Source organism: Calonectris borealis, chromosome 1 (genome assembly GCF_964195595.1).
Source record: "Calonectris borealis chromosome 1, bCalBor7.hap1.2, whole genome shotgun sequence".
In the NCBI taxonomy this organism is placed as follows: Eukaryota; Metazoa; Chordata; class Aves; order Procellariiformes; family Procellariidae; genus Calonectris; species Calonectris borealis.
In genome coordinates, this window is record NC_134312.1 from 44,361,808 (window position 1) to 44,379,587 (window position 17,780).

Here is a 17,780-nt window from a genome sequence, read left to right on the forward strand (position 1 = left end):
TGTACCTGCAAATGATTCATTCAGATTGCTGATGTATCAGTCATTTGCATGGGTTGAAGTATATTCCAAGTGGAAGGCGCTAAAGCTACACTACAAAGAGATGTTTTGAATGGAAGCTGCAGAAGGGATTCCAGGGAATTCAGCAAAAATGTGGAGTACTCCCAGTTACAAAGCTCTATAATCTGGGAGGGATTGCAAGTGCATCTGCAGAATCAGCTGATTGGTGTGAAAGGGCCAGAGAACATGCTATATATGACATTTTCCTGCATTGTTCTCCACCCCGACTTTTATGTACTTACTTATTTTTCTGACTGCCAGCATCAGTGAATGCATTATCCACAGGCAGAAATTGCATTTCTCACTGGGATTCTAGGCAGAAGCTTTGCAGTAGTCCAGGGTAATACCTTATTTCCCTTTCTCCCCTCCCTTGCAAACCGACAGTGACAAAAACCGTTATCTGATTGCTGTTACAAACCAGGATCAGGAGCTAAGGGAAGCTGTAAGATGGCTGTATCAAAATACTCTGTCGTAAGTGTCATTAGAAGGACCTTCAGAACAGAGACCAGCATTTTAACAGTCACAAGGAAAGAGCAGCTCTCACAAAGAAGATGACAGCTTTTCGCTAAAAGGTTAAGGCGTAGTATGCCACTCCGGTCTCCTCGCTTTGTTGTGCCCACACCGCATAGAACTAAAAGATCTTGGTCTCCAGAAGCATCAGAGAAAGATGTATTTTTTAAAAGGTTAAAGACAAAGATTTAGGAAGAGTAGTCCAAGAAAGAAAGGGATTAGCCTTTTTCTTCATTTTTTTCCTCTGTCAGCTCTTAAACACCAATTTAGACCATGTCAGGGATTACCATAGTAACCATTTAAACTCTTTTCAGAGCCTGTTGTGTTTCAGTTTAGTTTAACAAGGAGCTTAACTGGCATTTGAAGCACTTTGCATTGTACCTGTGACAGGAATTAGCACCAAATGCCCTTATTTTAGAGAAATCACAGTTAGAATCCAGAACATAATACTGTATTTCCAGTTTGGTGGTATTAGGCTTTTATTGGTTTTACGCTAATATTTTTCAGAGGTAGAGTACGTGAATTTAGGATGTATTACCAGGTCTTATTTCTAGGCTAAGTAGATGACAGACAGCAATAACTCATTCCCACAGTTACCTGTTCGATTGTATCATAAAACTCAGCCTTCCACCAAAGGCCGAAGAAATTCCTCACATCGGCTGATGTGGTGTTGGTGTGTTACAGGTGATGCAGCTGGGTGGGTTTAGTGCAATCAGCCCTGTACTTCTTTCCTCTTTCTTTTCCATGGCCTTCTGCAGCTTACTCTGCGATTGTTATCATCATAACTAGAGAAACACTCAGGACATGATGATTTAAATTAGATTCTAAAAACCTTTGGAATAGCATAGCCTTTTTCTCTTGTTCATGTCTAATTCAGTCTGGGCAGGATGCTGTTGTACAAAATAATAACTTGCATAAAAAAACCTTTTCATAGAATATCTCTGTTTCTGCATTTTATGCATTCTTCCCTTGTAGGTTAATGGAGAACTGACATTTCCAGGTTTTAAGATCTTGCAGTCTATGACATACACGCAGTTCTTTTTGAAGGACTGATTATGGCTAGTCTTTCAATCACACAGATCAAAGCAAATATTATTATTCTTGGATATTCATAGGTAACTCTACGTCATACATAAGAGTTAAAGAGATTAACAAGATAGATGTAAATGCGTTTCTTTTCCTTAACTGAGCATGAACATTTATAATGTTGGTGCTATACAATTCAAATTTTTTTAACCTCTCTGTCATCTAGAATTCCAACAGTGAGGAATTTTACTCCAAGAATGATGCCACTGTCTAAAGATAAACCATTTCTCCTCTCTCTTTGCGTGTCTCTCCAGACTTTCATAGCACTGGCCACATGAAGGGAGAAAATCATAAAATGCTGACTGATCTCTCAGTTTCTTATTCTTTTAGGTTTTTTTTCTTTTTTTTAACTTCTACCATCATTCTATACACCAGCGTGTTAGTTAATATTTAAGCCACACTTTTTAGCCTCCACAGTCTAAAGTTGCTGTTGCCTTTTAGTATCTATGTTGACCAGAGATCAAACTTCTGTGAATCACTCCACCTCCTCTCTTCTCAGCGTATTCTCACTCTGTGTGTATGCGTGCATATAAGATGTAGACCTGGGTATGGAGCAGAAATACGTCTTTCTTTTATGATGCCTCTTCTGTGATGAAAGCTTTTGTGCAGGCTTTAGTAGTTTTGTGAGCGGCCTTTAATTGCATTAACTGGGGATTTTTGTTTCAGATGGCTGCCTGGCTGGCTGGCTCGCTAGATGGATGGAGTGGTACTGTAGTTGTTCTGTCCTTTCCACTGGCAGAGTTTCCAGAGTAGGATTTTTTTCTGTGGAGGGCTTGAGTATGGTCACTGCCACAGAATTACTACTCCGGCTATCTCCTTCGAGCAGAACACTCCTCCCTTTGAGCTACAGTCATCAGTGTGCAGATGAAATTCATTTCTGATCTCCTTTTTGAACCCAGATATTTTCTGTATGTGCTCCTTGCTGGGCAAGAGATGAAGAGAAATACCTGAAATGGAATCCAGTGACATGGAGGCCAAGACATTTTACTTGGGCATTATGTCTGCAATTACAATTATAGAAATAGTGCCAAAGGCAGGAGTTTCCAAACTAGCAGTGAGAAAGAGAGTTTGAAGTGGTTTGTTATTGCTGCTTGATCGGCATTGGATTGGATGCATTCAGCTACAACAGAACAGAATTAGGAGTTGCTGCTACTTCCACTGTCACTGATAATAGCAAATAAATTTGGGGACCCTTCTCTAGTGCCTTTTTCCACTTGTGGCTGACCTTGAGTTCAAATCTCGTCTTCTTAGACAGAGACCTTGCCATAAAATTCTAACCTAAGTCATTCTCTAGACGATTACCATTATGTGGGGTTTATAATTTGCTTTTGATGCCACCAGCATAGAACATGGCACTGCAGCTTCTCAGTGGTATGGATGGCAGTGGGCAGACAGCGCCTGAGCTTCCCATTAAATCCTTAACCAATTTTAGGTGCTCCTTAAATTGCTTCTGGTAATCTTCAGAGCTGCTGGGTTGTCTGGAATCTAGTTATTTTACCTTTGTTTTTCCGTATCTTCTTCAGTAACGGTGAAAATTAAGAGGAGGATCTCTGTTGATGAGTGGAGCTCAGGCTTCAACACTGGAAGCGGCTTATTTTCATGTGAGTGCCCTGAGGTCTGCAGCTGACATTCCCCTGTCTGTTAATGCTCAGCCCAGAATTAGATGGAAGCAGATTATGCTGAAAGTGTTTTTATTCGTCCAGACTTCCACATTAATCAGTCAGGCCGAACATTAATTTTCTGTGATGTTTTAGAGCAGGCAAGTTTTCCAGAAGATATGGGTCATTTGAATTAATTTTGATTACTCTGATTTTTTTGCTTGTACTTATTGTACAGAAAATAGATACAACTATTACAATTCTGTGACACAAAGTAAGAGCTGCAGTTCTTCCACAGCACATCTCTGTAACCCACGATTTCTTTCTTGTCATAGTAGATTTTTATCGCTGCATTTTCTTTTTCTATCACTCTTAAACGTTAACTTGTATATGACAATACATCAAAGCCCTCCCTGTAACTTCATGTGCCATCCAAATATGCGCTTGCTTCCCCATCCTCTTTTTTTTACAATGAGGACCAATTGGTGTCATTGCAATTTGATATAGCAAGTGGTGATGTTTCTCTAGATATAGAATCATACTTTTCTACATACCCTTTAAATCATTAAATCATTTAAAATCACTTAAAGACATGATTATTTCTTCAGAAAGTCTGTCTGTGATACTAAACTATTAGTTGATTTCTTAATGGAGAACTATATGCTTTTAGTTTTATCCATCAGCCTAAAGGAAAAATACGCACATTTAGTGTATTGAAAGTTACAACTTTTATGATAAAAACATGAAATCCAAAAATTAATATTTTCTGATATCTGATCATTGTAAGTGAGAACAGATTTTAATTAAGCTCTACTAGATTTGCTGCAGCAAACGTATGTTCCAGAATGACTTGAGAATATTGGCTTCCTGCCTGCATTTCAGCTGTAGAGTTCTAGAGTTGGCATAAGTTCCTGCAAGCACAAACACAGGTCACCAGTAAGAATTTAAGGCTCTGAAACTTCCCTGTTTATATGTTCCCTATCATGAAAACTAGCTGTTAATCAGCGTTGAGCACAATCACTACATACAAAGCTGTTAGTATCTTGTGTATAAACTTTGGGACATGCTCCTTAGACTTTTTAGCCCACCAGTTCATTGATTCCTTGGGTTTACTGCCAGAGGGCACCACTATATGAGCTCTTACAACTCACTGAGGATGACAGGTCTTTAAATCTGATCTATTTTATTTGCATTGAGCCTAGACTAGCTAACATTAAAATTTTCTTTCTGCAGAAAAAAATCTCCCATTTCAAAAACCTTTGTTTTGTTTAGAAATACTACTATTTCCTATCAAATTGGGTATTTTTCTAAATGAGGTGAGGTTGTCTGCTCTAAATCTGGAGGACTCCTAGATCTTCAAGGAACATTTTGAAGAACCTCGTATAATCAAACTCCATGTAGGAAACAGGCAGCATCCAGGAAATAGTAGTGTTCCCCCTGTGCCAAGTTGGGAGGAAGGTGGCACAAGAAAACCCCCTTACAAGCTTGGAAGTTAGACCTTGCTTGGTTTTGGAGCAAGGAGCTAGAAACCCTCTGATTCTCAGCCCATGGCTGCACGGCCGTAGGCTACAAACTCCGAAAGCTCAGATTTCCTTATGGCATCCTGACTTTCAGCATTATCCTGCATGTTTTTAGTGGAAGTTCACCAAAACCAAGTCTCCCATGACACATTCTAATATCATCTAATCAGAATTTTGTGGAAATTCCACTGGAAAATTCTGTGTGAGACCTTACTGACAAAGGTTACAAAGAGAGGGTTGCTGACAGTAGACCAGCGTTCGTTATAGGCAGCTTTGCACCTCTGCTGGAAAACTTTTAGAGGGTCTTCAAACCCAGAGAGGTTGCAAGTTACTGATTTTAAGACATAAGTAGATGGAGAAAATAACACATCCCTCATAGCTTCAGCAGTTACTCTCTCTCTCTCTGTTAAAATGTGTACTTTATTTGTTATTTGGATGTTGCTGGATTCTACTCCAAGTCATTGATTGTTGTTATGCCCTTCTTCAGTAGATTCAAGCCATTTCATACATGATAATTCCTCTTCTCTACAGTACTTATGCACTGTCATCAAGTCACTTCCAATCCTCTTTTCAGAAAGCTGCAAAAATTCATCTGTTACGTTTTTCACAATCAGGCTTTTTCTCCATTTTTCCAATAAGAGTTGTGACTTTTTACCTTCTTTGTAGTTTTCAGCATCTTAAAAAAAATACGTATGCAAGAACTGTGTGCAGTATACTTAATATCCTTGCCAGGCAGGCAAAGTCACCAGCTGCTTCTGCTCACTTCTACTATTGAGTGTTTTGCACAGCATTACACTAGCAGTTCATGGTCTGTAGCTTATGACCCTAAATCCTCAGCAGGAGGCACCACCTTGTAAGATATATTTCCTGATTCAGTAGATACTTAGAAATAGTCCTGAGTTCTTTGTCTTAGGATGTAGAATTTTTGCTTTTGGCTGTATGAAAATGTACTTTGTGTGACTGGTTACAGCTAAGGGATGTAGCACTTTCTCTCTGACCAAACTGCTGCATTACTATTTACCCTTATGTTAATCATTGCATCACCTGCTTACTTTATCAGCAGACATGTCTTCCACATCTGTAAAAACAGCAGTAGACCTTGAACAGAACAAAAAAAGAAAATTTTGCCTGTTTCCTTCATCAAGCAAATTTACAATCTTACTAAAGAATGAATCTGGTTTTAGTTGAAAGGACTTGTTTTCCATAAAACCATGTGGCTTCGCATTCATTATATTCCGTATCCTTTAAACCATCGTTAATGCAAACTTTTATGAGTTCTTCCTTTGTTTCATCTGGGTTTGATAAAAGGCAAATGGCTGATAGATACCGCCCTCATCCCATTTGGCCTTTTTTGAGTAAGATGGGCATAACATTAGCATGGTTCCAGTCTTCTGGAATTTCCCTTGTGGTCTTAAGATTTATTAAAAATGAACATCATTAAGCCACAGATCTCATGATAAGTACAGTCTTCTTTCCTAGATTTTTATAGATGACTGCAGTGACCTCTTTCTTTTTACTGAAGAGATTAATGAAATTCGGTGTGTGGTACTGATTGCTACGATGACCTTTGATGAGCTGTCCTGTCTTCCTAAAGAACATGTTAAGAGAGTTTTTCAAAGTGAAATAGCCAGGGGAAGTGCAGTAATAAACGAGGTTTTTTGCCTGTATGTATTTATCCAAAAACTTGAATATATTTCAGTAGTTTCATAAAAATACATTTCTGAATGCTAAGTGAGCCTGATAAGGGTAAGTCAATAGATTTGAATACATAGCACTAGTTAGAAAGAACCCATTCTTGAACTAAGCACAAATTTTTAACAAGCTGAACTTGAAATTTATAATTATAACCCCCCCCAGCAAGGGGTTGTAGAAGGAGGCATGTACTAGTTTCTTCATTTCAACTGGAACCAACGGCAAAACTATTGAAATTATCTGAGAGAGTATTTTACATATTTCTGACTTCCCTGAAACTAGGAAGGACTAGAACAAGAGTGGCTCTGAGCTTTTCTGAGGGTTTTCAGCTTGCCTCTTTTCCAGCTGCATATGCTTTACCCCATCTCATATTTTTAGGCAGTTTGGATGCTCTGGAAAAATCTCCAGTACAAAAATTAGTAAAAGAGGACAATGGAAGAAAACTTTCCAAATGAAGAGCAATGATACAGAAAGGGATTTCAAATCCTGCCTGTGCTTGTAGCACAGAAGCAGTGGATGGAAATAAAAGATGACATTGACTTGGGTGGAATTATACATGAAGGAAAGTCTTCTTCATCTTGATAAATTACAGGTAGAGAAGTGTCTCGTCATAAGACTTCACCTATCAGCTGTTAACTTCCATCAGCTGTCTGTGGTTTTCCCATTAGCAAATCCAGTTCCCTTTCAGCTTGCTGTGCAGTCCCCTGGTCTGCAGCCCGTTCCAGGTCACCACTGTGGCTGCAGTGCAGCGAGGATCCTCACCTGCCTGTATGCCTGAGTTTTCTTCTTGTGAAAATAAAGCACAAGCTGGTTTTGGCACAGAACTGTGTCGCATGCTGCCCTGGAAGCTGGGGAGCATGGTAAAAAGGCTCCTGTAAATTTAATGGAAAGCAATGCCTTAAAGAGGATAGATACTCAGATTCCTGCCCTGTTCACGGAAACCCCTGAGCACATGCCAGGTCCTCACGTGTTCTGTTTGGCCTCTGCTAGCTAACCAGCAAGCTTCTAATTTTAAACCTACAACATCATATACTGCCTCTTGCCTAATTGCCAATTTAGGAGATTTTGGAGGAGGCTGCTGTATCATGTGGGGTTTGTGATTGGGGTCATGGAAGGGAGCTGGAGGTAGTGCTGGAGGGTATTATGGAGGAACATGAAAGTTGAACTGGTGTTACAGCAAGCAAGAGATGAGAGAAAGGAGGACATATAACCGCAGCAGTTGAGTGAGCCGGGCTGTGTTAGTGTCGCTGCAAAAGGAACCATTTATTTATAACGTTGCTGGGACTGGTACAAGGTGCAGGGTCTTTTCGTCTTGGTAGTTTGTTACAGAGGAAAGGGAAGAAGATAGCTGGCTTCCACTGGATTTGTGGTTCTTGCAGATCAAATAGAAATAAACTGTATAGCTTCAGTAATGGAGGCACTGCATTCGCCTGATAGTCTTTCCCTGGGGCTGTTGAATTTCAGCACAATTTACCAGCAGCCATAGAGGATTACTCATTCCATTATGCCAGTCATTCCCACCTACTGGTTTGTTTAATCCGGTTTGTTAGTTCTGTCTTTCATTAATCAATAATGTATGGTCATTGTTGCAAGGACTCTGTTCATTCCAGGTTTTTAATACACTACCACATCCAGTGGTACATCTTACAAGTAAGAAATCGGTAATTGATTTGATTCTTAATTACAGTTCTCTGCTGCCTACCGATCCTGTGTATTTTCGGATGTATGCTGTAATTTCAATCCATAATCTAAAGTTCTAGAGTCAATCACTTTTGGAATCTAAGACACTCTTGGTAGTAGGAACTACATTAACTAAACGTTAAGGTGCCCATACTTGCTACAAGAGATGTTTTCCAATCAAGCAAGGGTACGGTACTGTGGCTTCCTGTACCCTATTACAGGAGGACAAGGATTTTCTGTGAAGTGACTGCAATGCACATATAATATTCTAATAATTATGGAAAAGCTTTGTGATTGGACTTTTCACAGTGTCTGATAAGCCAAAAAAAAAATCTTTCAAATGTATTACATTTCCTTTCAATGTTGTACTTATACTACTCACTAGAAGAATAGCCTTGTGACATGCTATAGTTAATAAGTTTTCCATGCTGTCAAAAGTAATAATATTAATGTGCCATTCGGTTAAATTAATTTTGTTTTGTGCACTGGCCTGCATAAACGTGAGTGACATTTAGAAATATGATCAGGCAGGAGCTGAGGAGAAGCCAAGTGGCAAAATAGAGCGAGATTCAATCATTAAAGCAGAGCAGCCAGCTGCAAGCATTTGTGGGTAGGCAAAGAGTTACAGAAAACCAGGCTATGATGTTTGGGCGTATATGTTCCTTTTAATTCATTCTTCCCTTTCTTGTTTATTTAAGAAATTCATTTTCTTCTTGTTTAATTAGGCACTCGGTATGTTTGGTAGCTTTGTCTCTTGTTTGGAAATCAAAGAGTGCGTTTCTGCTAATCTTTGATTTCAAGTGCCTGCAGCCACAGAGTTTCTCATTTTGCAAGAGGCAGCTGATTGTAATGCTTTTAAACTGATGACCGTGAAGTGTCATCTTCTACTAATAACAACAGTGTTTTCTGTTTCCATTTCCTCTGCCTTTTAAAAAGCAGTAATAGAAGTGCTTTCTCTAAACAGTTAACAATGTAATGAAGAGGACTAAAAGGAGGAAGCTGACAAAACCTGACTTGTTAATTTTTTAATAACATTGGCTGGTTCAAATTATTGCCCAACTTGCTTTCAAGTCCAATTTACCATTGCGTTGGAGAATATTACATAATTAGGGCAGTTAAAAGAAACGCAATCTACTACCTTTCTCTATATATATTGCAATAAGAAGACAGAGATTTGTGAAGAATTTCTATGTCAAGTCGTGCTGTTCAGAGGGGAAAAAAAGAGTAGATTTTATTTCCACGGAAAGATCCTGCCAGGTCTGTTCCCTTAAGCAAAGGTGAAAAGTAGTGCTGGCATACAGAAGTTGTATCACAAAGGAGTCCGAGAGTAGGACTGTAGTAGGAAAATCAGTCAAAAGGAATATGCAATTAAACTGTTTCTTTTGGCTCTTCCTCACTCCTACTTTGTACCATGACTGTACCCTACAGATACCACCTCCTGATACCTTTAATAAATTCACTTCCTTTGAAAGATTGTTCCCTGTCTGCCCTAAAACTTTTCCCTTTTAAAACTTACCTCATGGACCTTTGCTTCTATTTCTGTTCTCTGTTCACTTAGCATCAGTCTCCTTTCCATCTCTTCTTTAGCCTGTTGTCACTGCTAATCCCTTTTTTACAGCATCTGAAACAAGCCCTGGATCTTTGCCTCACGAACCCTCTGTTTCTTCCAAGATCTCCTGCTGTAACCTATTTCACTTTGCTTTGCTTCTTAATTTACTTGTTACGTGGCTTGTAGCTGAACACTTTACATTAACAGGACCTTCCTTTTATGGCCAAGCTTGCACGTTTGAAGAGGGTATAACCTATGAAGACACTTCTGAAAACAGTGAAGACTTTTGATCACAGACACTCTGTACTTCCATTTTGTAAGACAAGTGGGTTATTCCTGCCCATAAAGACTGATCCTTGAATAAGGAAACACTTCGTAGGGCATTGTCTGTTCATATTTCATTGTTTTGAAATATTTTCTTCAAAAGTGCAGTAGGTACAGTCATGAAGAAGGTTCTGCCTTCTCTCCAGAGGCATTTAGCACCTATTTACTGCTAGCTGTATAACAGCGTGGCTGCTCCGTTCATGGGCATGAAATTCTTTTAGACAGCAAAGGAATTACTCTGCTTGTCAGATTAATGGTTTAGTTGTTAAAGTCCTTAAGTTTATATTGACTGGGTTTATAGTTGACATTTTGCAAGCCTGAAATAGCTACTTCTATAATCAGCCTTTTGATTGAAAAGGCTGGGGAGAACTCTGCCTCTTCTATTCGCTCTCAGTACTTTATGCCAAAAGCAGTTCATAGACTTTGGGGTACAGTGGTACTTGGTGTGCATACATATTCATGTGATAGTCTCCAAAAGTGCTATAATAATGGGCTGACACATTAGCTCCAGCTTTTCGTTCTCTTTCCGGTTCTGCTTTATCTTTCCCTGCTGCACCATCTATTTCTAGCCTATTTATGCAAACTGAGTTTTAAGAGCTTCTTGCTCACTTCCCACTCCTTTGCCTAATTGTGGCAGAATCGTCTGCATATTGTAGGGTCATCTGGTCCCTGATTTGCGAGCATAAGTGAAAAAGATTTTCTTTCTTTCCTGATTGTACCTATTGCAGGTTTGAAATTTTCTGCTTTGTTCTTTAACCATGTATTTATAAAAAACTCAATGCCTTTGAAGCTGGTAATGTTAAGGACAGCTGCTGTGACAATATAATTTCAGGTTTAAAGAAAAAGAGGGAGTCCAGCAAACCAGTATTTCCTTTTCCCAATATGATCCCTATTTGTCCTAGGGGGTGTGGAGGAGCAATATCTTCCCAATTGTAGATCCCACCTATGTGTATGGGTTGCTAATTTTGCCCGCTTGTGTGATGGTTTAATTGAAGTTATGGCCAGTTCATGTCATCCATTTCTGCATCTATGTGATTCTGCTACTATATTATTGCGACAACTTTTTGGCTTAGTATATTCATGGTTTACGTGCCAAGAGAAGGAATTTTTGGATTTGAGATGTCTGTGTGTAGACACAAGACAATGGTCTCAAAACTGTCTGAAGCCTGTGGATGTGGGAATTAGGATTAGAGATTCTGTCATTACAGTTTACCTGGGGTTCCTGAATTTGAAAGACTCTAAATTAGCTTATAAACCACCTTTATGCTGTCCCTGTCTTCTCCTGTTTTAAAACATTTTGGTTGGTGCGAAAACTATACAGTGAACATTATGAGCTTCCATTGTAAATATTGATTGGTGGAAGATTGTATTTTGGGTCTTTGCCCATAAACCATGTCCTATTGTGTTTCTCTCAGGCTTATGCAAATACCCGCAATCAAAACCAGGTATTGAAGTTGGAAACCCACCTCACTGTGTTTATATCCTTCCTCTACTGTTTTGGAGCCTTAGATCCAATTAGGAAAAAACATATGGTGCTGTGGCTCATTATTTTGGTACTGTTTTACCAGGAGAGCTGCAAGCACCAACTTTCTCATCATATCTTCCACAAAAATGTGGAGAATGTTTATATTAAGAAGATAGATATTGCTGTTAGAGATTTTGCAGTGCGTATGAGAGTAATCTGCATAAATAGCATTTTTCTCTGTAGCTCATTAGGAGAGTGTACTGACAAGGCAAAAATGACTACTGACAAATACAAGAAGAAACATGAGACAGGCAGGAGCTAGAGTCATCTCTAAAAAGTCTAGGTTCTCAACCGGACTTCAAATAGCCTTTTCTAAGCTGAAGAAGTGTTAGTAGTGCTGTCTGTGTCATTTATGTTCTGCTCCATTGCATCCTCTTTAAATGTAATGAAGTTATGAAGTTGCTTAGATGTTTTTTGTTTGGTGTTTAGGCATTATACATGAGTAGGTTAATGTCTATGAACCTCCCAGCTGGAAGTTTCTAACACTAACTTACAGTTTCCATCAGAGATCAAAGTAATTTACTAACATAAATTATTTATACATAGGGCTGAAATAAATTCATAATAACAGTAAGGCACCTCCATGAGATAATCACCATACCAGAAGCACTCATCTGTACCTCATAGCCCTGCAGGGGTTTGTAATTATCTCCTGCAAACCACACCTCTACTGATTGCTTTTTGTTGTTTCATTGCAATATTTTGCGTGACAAATATTTTTTAAAATTAAAAAAAAAAAAAACCAGACAAACCCCCCCCCCAAAAAAAACAAAAACCAACAGCCTAGGAATAGAAAACTTGTGGCAGTCATGCAAAGAGAAAATATTAAAAGTACAAGAAATATTGAAGAAATGCAGTTAATACAGATTTTAATAACAGCAAAAAAGTACTAAATGTGATTCTGTAGGCATTTAAAGAGGTACCTATGCTTTTTCTTCAAGTTACTCACTGGAATGAGCCCATCATCTGCTGCAATTTCCCATGGCTTGCTGGTGATCTATGGAAAACTGGCTGTTTACATGATGCTGGCTTCTTCTCCATGCTTCCTGCAGCTAAAATTACATTAAAAGAGGATAAAAATGCATTAAATGGTCTCATAAAATTACTCTTCTATGTAGACAATTGCGGTATTTGCACAGAAGCGTAACATGATTACAGATGGAGAAAGGCTGGTGAGAGGTGATGGTCTCCGTGGCAATAACTATGTTTGTAAAGTACCTCCTTCAGCCTCTGCTGAAGCACTCAGATCAGAGTCCTAACACCATTTCATGCTTACTAAACACACTCTAGTCTCAACACAAGTACAAAAAAAAACCCAAAACCCCCAAAAAACCCCCAAACAATCAAAGGAACAATTAGAAGCATGGTATTGATTTAAAAGTACCTTCCAAAACAGATGTTTAGATAGTCTGTCAATGAGGTACATTTCTGAGGAATACAAGGGAATACAGGTTCCCATGCTGCTACAACCAAAGCTCTGCTTAGTCAATCTAGAGGTTAGGGCAGAGCCCTTGAATGCCGGGTGATATGTGAGTACAAAGGTCTCTAAGATGGGGGACTAAAACGAGCTTTCAAATATACCCTGTTTCAGTCTTGTTTAGAGCCCTGTGAATCAACCAGGCTAATTTAAACCAAGTCTACCAGGTAATAGAACAGTGACCGCGGAGAAGACTGGGCGGCTGGGTGAGCTGTGCTCATGATAACACAAATCAATAAGCAATTGATTTCTTCCATTCTGAACAAGCTGCAAGTGATAGATCAACTTCACGCTTTGCCTAGCCAATATGGACTTCCGAAACCGAATGTCAGGGGAAGAGAAGCGTTGTTTTGCTCTCACTGTGCCATTGCAGGCTCAGTTAGAGCCGAGCATGAGCTATGCAGATTGCACGGCTGAAATCTGTATTTCCATGATCTGTATCTATGTTGGGATTCATAACAGTACATGCAGGCACAGAGGAATAGTAAGTCCTTCCATAGTGCAGTCCATGCTGTGAAAAAACATCTTAGGTTAGTCTAGATATGAATTAAAAACGTAGATTTTCTGATGTAAGGATCCCTTGTTTTGAGCAAGGTCATAACATCTTTATAGCCCTCCTGGATCAGATGGAAGTCTCAAAGATATTGCTCCCCAACCAGCCCCTTTCCAGCCTGAAGAGTCCTAATCTACTTAGCTGTTCCTTCTGCAGAAGCTGTGTCATATCTTTGATCATTCCTGCTGCTTTGTTTGGAATCTTTCCCAGTTCTGTCATATCCTTTTTGAGGTGGGGAGGACACCGTAACTGCACCAGTTTTCAAGATACAGGCACATGTGCATTCTGACAGTGCTTTTGTATGTGATACACATTTAACATCATGAGCTATTTTGTGGTGTTCTCTCTGAGCATTTCCTAATTATACATAACTGTGTTTGTTCTGTATAATGGTCTGTTCTGACCACTGCTGATCACTGAGCTGATATTTTGCTGGGAACTATCCATTACAAACCCTGGGTCTCATTCCCAACTTGTAATAATCAATTCAGATTGATTCTGTCACTTTAGAGGTGTTGCATTACTATTGCAGTTTCTAAGTTTTTTAAAATTAAAAGGAACAATAACTACATGATGCCGTTCTTATATATACCACTCCAGTCTTTTGTTGGGAACAACAAAGAATCCCGCAAGATTCTACCTCCCAAGGAAGTCTTCTGAGACAAGCCCACGCACCTTTTGATAGGGGAGGAAGATGTAAACTCTAAGGTATAACTGAGTATCTGGCATGCATCCTTCAGATGGATATACTGCAGATGCGTATCCAAACCTGGATAAAAAGTGATTGTGTGTAAGAGCTATTGAGAGAAGAACTGCCACTGGTGCTGAAAATTTGGCTTAGTGGATAAAGTTCAGTTTCTCTTAAATGACTTGGAAGCTTGAGCACCCAGTTGGAAAGGACCATTTTGATTCCTTTTACATGGATGGAAAAGTCCTTAGGACATGGGCTGTCTTTTCTCTAGGAATACCCACTACATCCATAGATATGTAAGCCAGTTGCTCTCAGTAGTGTTCCCCCAGCTTTTTAGATAAGGTTCTGACTTCACCTCTTTCCCCTTGGCTCTTTGAACCTGGTAAATTGCCATGTTCTTTTTGCACTTGTAATATGGGGAAAAGGTGTATAATTCCTGCAAAAAATTGCCTAGTGTCTTAACAAAAAGCTTGGATACACCCTAAAACGTTTCAACAATCAGCCTTCCAATTTATTCTAATAAAACACTGGACCCAAAGAGATATGTCTTGGTAGAAATGTACTTTATACTCTACTGCCAGAATAAATTGTGGAAACAGACATGTGCCATAAGAACTACTGTCTTTGAAAAAGAAACATTGCTGTCTGAAATGCTTTATTGGACTGTTCAGTGTAACCTGATTGTTCTTGTCTCAGAAGCAACCTTGTTACCCACCTAGAGATACCGTTGTGCCTGAAAGGAGGGAGGAAGGCAGCTCAGATCGTCCTAGTGATCATTTCAAAGCAGTACTCTCCTCTTCTCTCTCTCTCTCTCTCTCTCTCATATCTGCAAGTTCAAATCTATTATTCCTCCTTTTAAAACAAAGTTCCTGTAATTCTGAACATAATTCAGCCTTTTCCTCTTTGCCCAGACTGTTAGGAAGGTGAAGGGTTCATTTGGGAGGATCCAGATGACAGGCTGCAAGGCTGAAGGCAAAACCAAATCCTTCCAACCATTCCTGATGTGAGGAGGGATGCACCGTGTGCTTTCCCAGCCTGTACCTGCCTTTTTCTTTTTTTGCCTGTCAGATAGAAGACAAGTGATTTTTTATACTGAATGTTTTGTGCTTTGTGGTTTTTATACTTTTTGCTTTTGTGATAAAGTGTGATGAGAAAGATCCATGTTACTGTTTCGCAGAAAACAGTCTAGTGGTTGTGTATGCACGTGTGTTAATTGATTTCCATTGAAACACAACCTGAAAAAAAAACGCAGTCGTGGCTTGGTTTAAAGGGCAAACAGTATTTGTGGGACCCTGATTGTCAGGGATGAAATGCTGAGCAGCATAACTTACTTTGCAGCCAGCACATATCTTGTCATTTGGCTCAATACAGGATAGTTGCTGTGAACTCCAGTTGCTGCAACGGACTTGAGGTTATCAAGGATTTAAGCCGGGCAACTTCTGGCAGATATCTCATATTGTTCATTTGAATGTTTTGTTTAACAATAGGAGTTTGAGATATAATCCTGTTAATTTTCCGTGGGGCTTTCACAACTGTATTTTTAAAAGGTACAAAAAATGATTAAAGTATAACACCATGTCTTGTTTGCTTTGACAGCAAGAAAAACTGGGTGATATCTGCTTCTCCCTCCGTTATGTGCCTACTGCTGGCAAACTGACTGTTGTCATTCTGGAGGCAAAGAACCTGAAGAAGATGGATGTCGGTGGACTATCAGGTACGTGCATGAAAATCTGCTTGTAGATTTTGCAGGCTTGTAAAAGCAGAAGATCAACTCATTTTCTATTGGAGATCTCTTGGTTGAGAAGGTAAGGGCTCTTGTTCACTGTCTGAAAAATGCGGTTTGTGTTTTCTGAAAGTTAGGGCATGACTGAGTATATCGGAACTCATTCTAGCTTAAAAAAAGGAATTTCAGTATACATTGCATTCCACTCCGAGACAAGGTCTGAAGAGTTAAACAGTCAGATGGCAGTGCAAGCTCTCTGTACTTTCCTTCTCTCCTGTTGCCTGGAGATAAATACAGACTATTCAGGCAAGAGAAAAAAATCTGACTACAATTCCTATTGTCTGTTTAATCTTACAAAATGTGAGCATTTCCCTGCAATGTTACTGATAATACATAATAGAGGAACTCACCACAGGTCACCATCCTGACTGCTGGTTGAGGTGCTAGGGTAATTGTTTCTACATTTGAAGGACTCAGGTGTGATTGCTCCCATGCGCCAAGTTGGGAGTGCTCTACATTTGCATATACACCAGCAATCAAAATGCCAGTCTTACACTTGTGGTAGTCAGTGAGGTTGATACCTCCAACATGCTCAGTACCTACAAATAGTCCTCGTAGTCTCTCCTCGTAACAAGGCTATACACACCATGAGAGAGATGATGTATGCCATCTCTAAGGGAGGGTGCAGTTGGCACACGTGACATCAGGGCTGGGTCTCTGTGCTAGGGCTGTGTCCCAGGGACCTGGCGGAGCCCCATGTAGGCTTCTGTTCTCTGCTGTGTCTGGACTTTGGACACAGATTACTGTCTAAATTGCCAATTAGCTGAGACCAAATTAAATAATAAGGTGCTTTATAAGGAGAGGTCTTTCCAGGAGAATTTTGTTTTACATACCTTCTGTTTAAAAGAGACAGTTTCTACCAACCATTGAGAATGAGGATATTTCCAGTGCAGCGCTAGAACTGAAAACTTTTACGGCTGTCACTAACACACAGATGATGTAATTGCCGATTTTGAATTAGCAAGTGACAAGGAAAAAGTGATTTGCTTTTATTTTCTTATAATCTTAGAACAAGGTAAGAGTTATATCCAAAATACACAGAGAAATGGGAACCTGCTAAAAGCAAGCCTGAAGGTTTTATTTACCACTTTTGATGAACTTTTTGAAGGTCCTTTTTTTGAGGACCTTCACAAAGTGAGGGGTAACAAGGTCTCTTACCAGTAACCAGTTATCTTTTTTTTTATTTTACTTGCTTCTAAAGTCTTCCACTGCACAGCAACAGACATAATAAAGTAAAAGACATCAAAATATTGTTGGAGTCATTACCTCAATCAAGTCTAGCTTTTTCTTGTCTTAAATGGACACTGGATTAGGACATACCGCTAACAGTTTCCCTAATGTTCGTACTGAACCAATTGCAAATTAATGTTTTTAAGCACATTTACTTCCTAATTGTTTCCTAATGAAAGATTAGATTCTCATAATGAGGAAGTGCGGGGTTTTTTGACTGAAGTGTAGCTCTAAGAGCCAGAGCATCTCTATTCTTTTCTAAGCTTTGTGAGAAACGTGATGGATAATGGGTACTCAGCTCATAAGAAAAGAAAGAAAGGGGCAGGGGAAGCACTAAGGAACTGAAGACCTTCTACAAACTTCAGATGGAAAATATAATGCATTGTGTTGGAAAAAACTATGAGAAAATGAATGGGCTTACTCTCCTCTATGTGCTGAAGCATATTAAATATATTTCTAGGGAATGACAGGTTTTGTTCCCCTTTTTTAGGGCCATGCCAAACTA

The 17,780-nt window shown here is 39.3% G+C and overlaps 1 protein-coding gene across 2 annotated transcripts in view; it reads left to right on the forward strand.

The window, feature by feature from the left end:
• Positions 1-17,780, forward strand: part of SYT1 (synaptotagmin 1) — a 357,183-nt gene that overhangs the window by 288,226 nt on the left and 51,177 nt on the right. For both annotated transcript variants that reach the window (XM_075150488.1, XM_075150480.1), the window contains exon 9: positions 15,859-15,976. In XM_075150488.1, the coding sequence (XP_075006589.1) occupies positions 15,859-15,976 (118 nt within the window). The remainder of the gene's footprint in view (positions 1-15,858; positions 15,977-17,780) is intronic.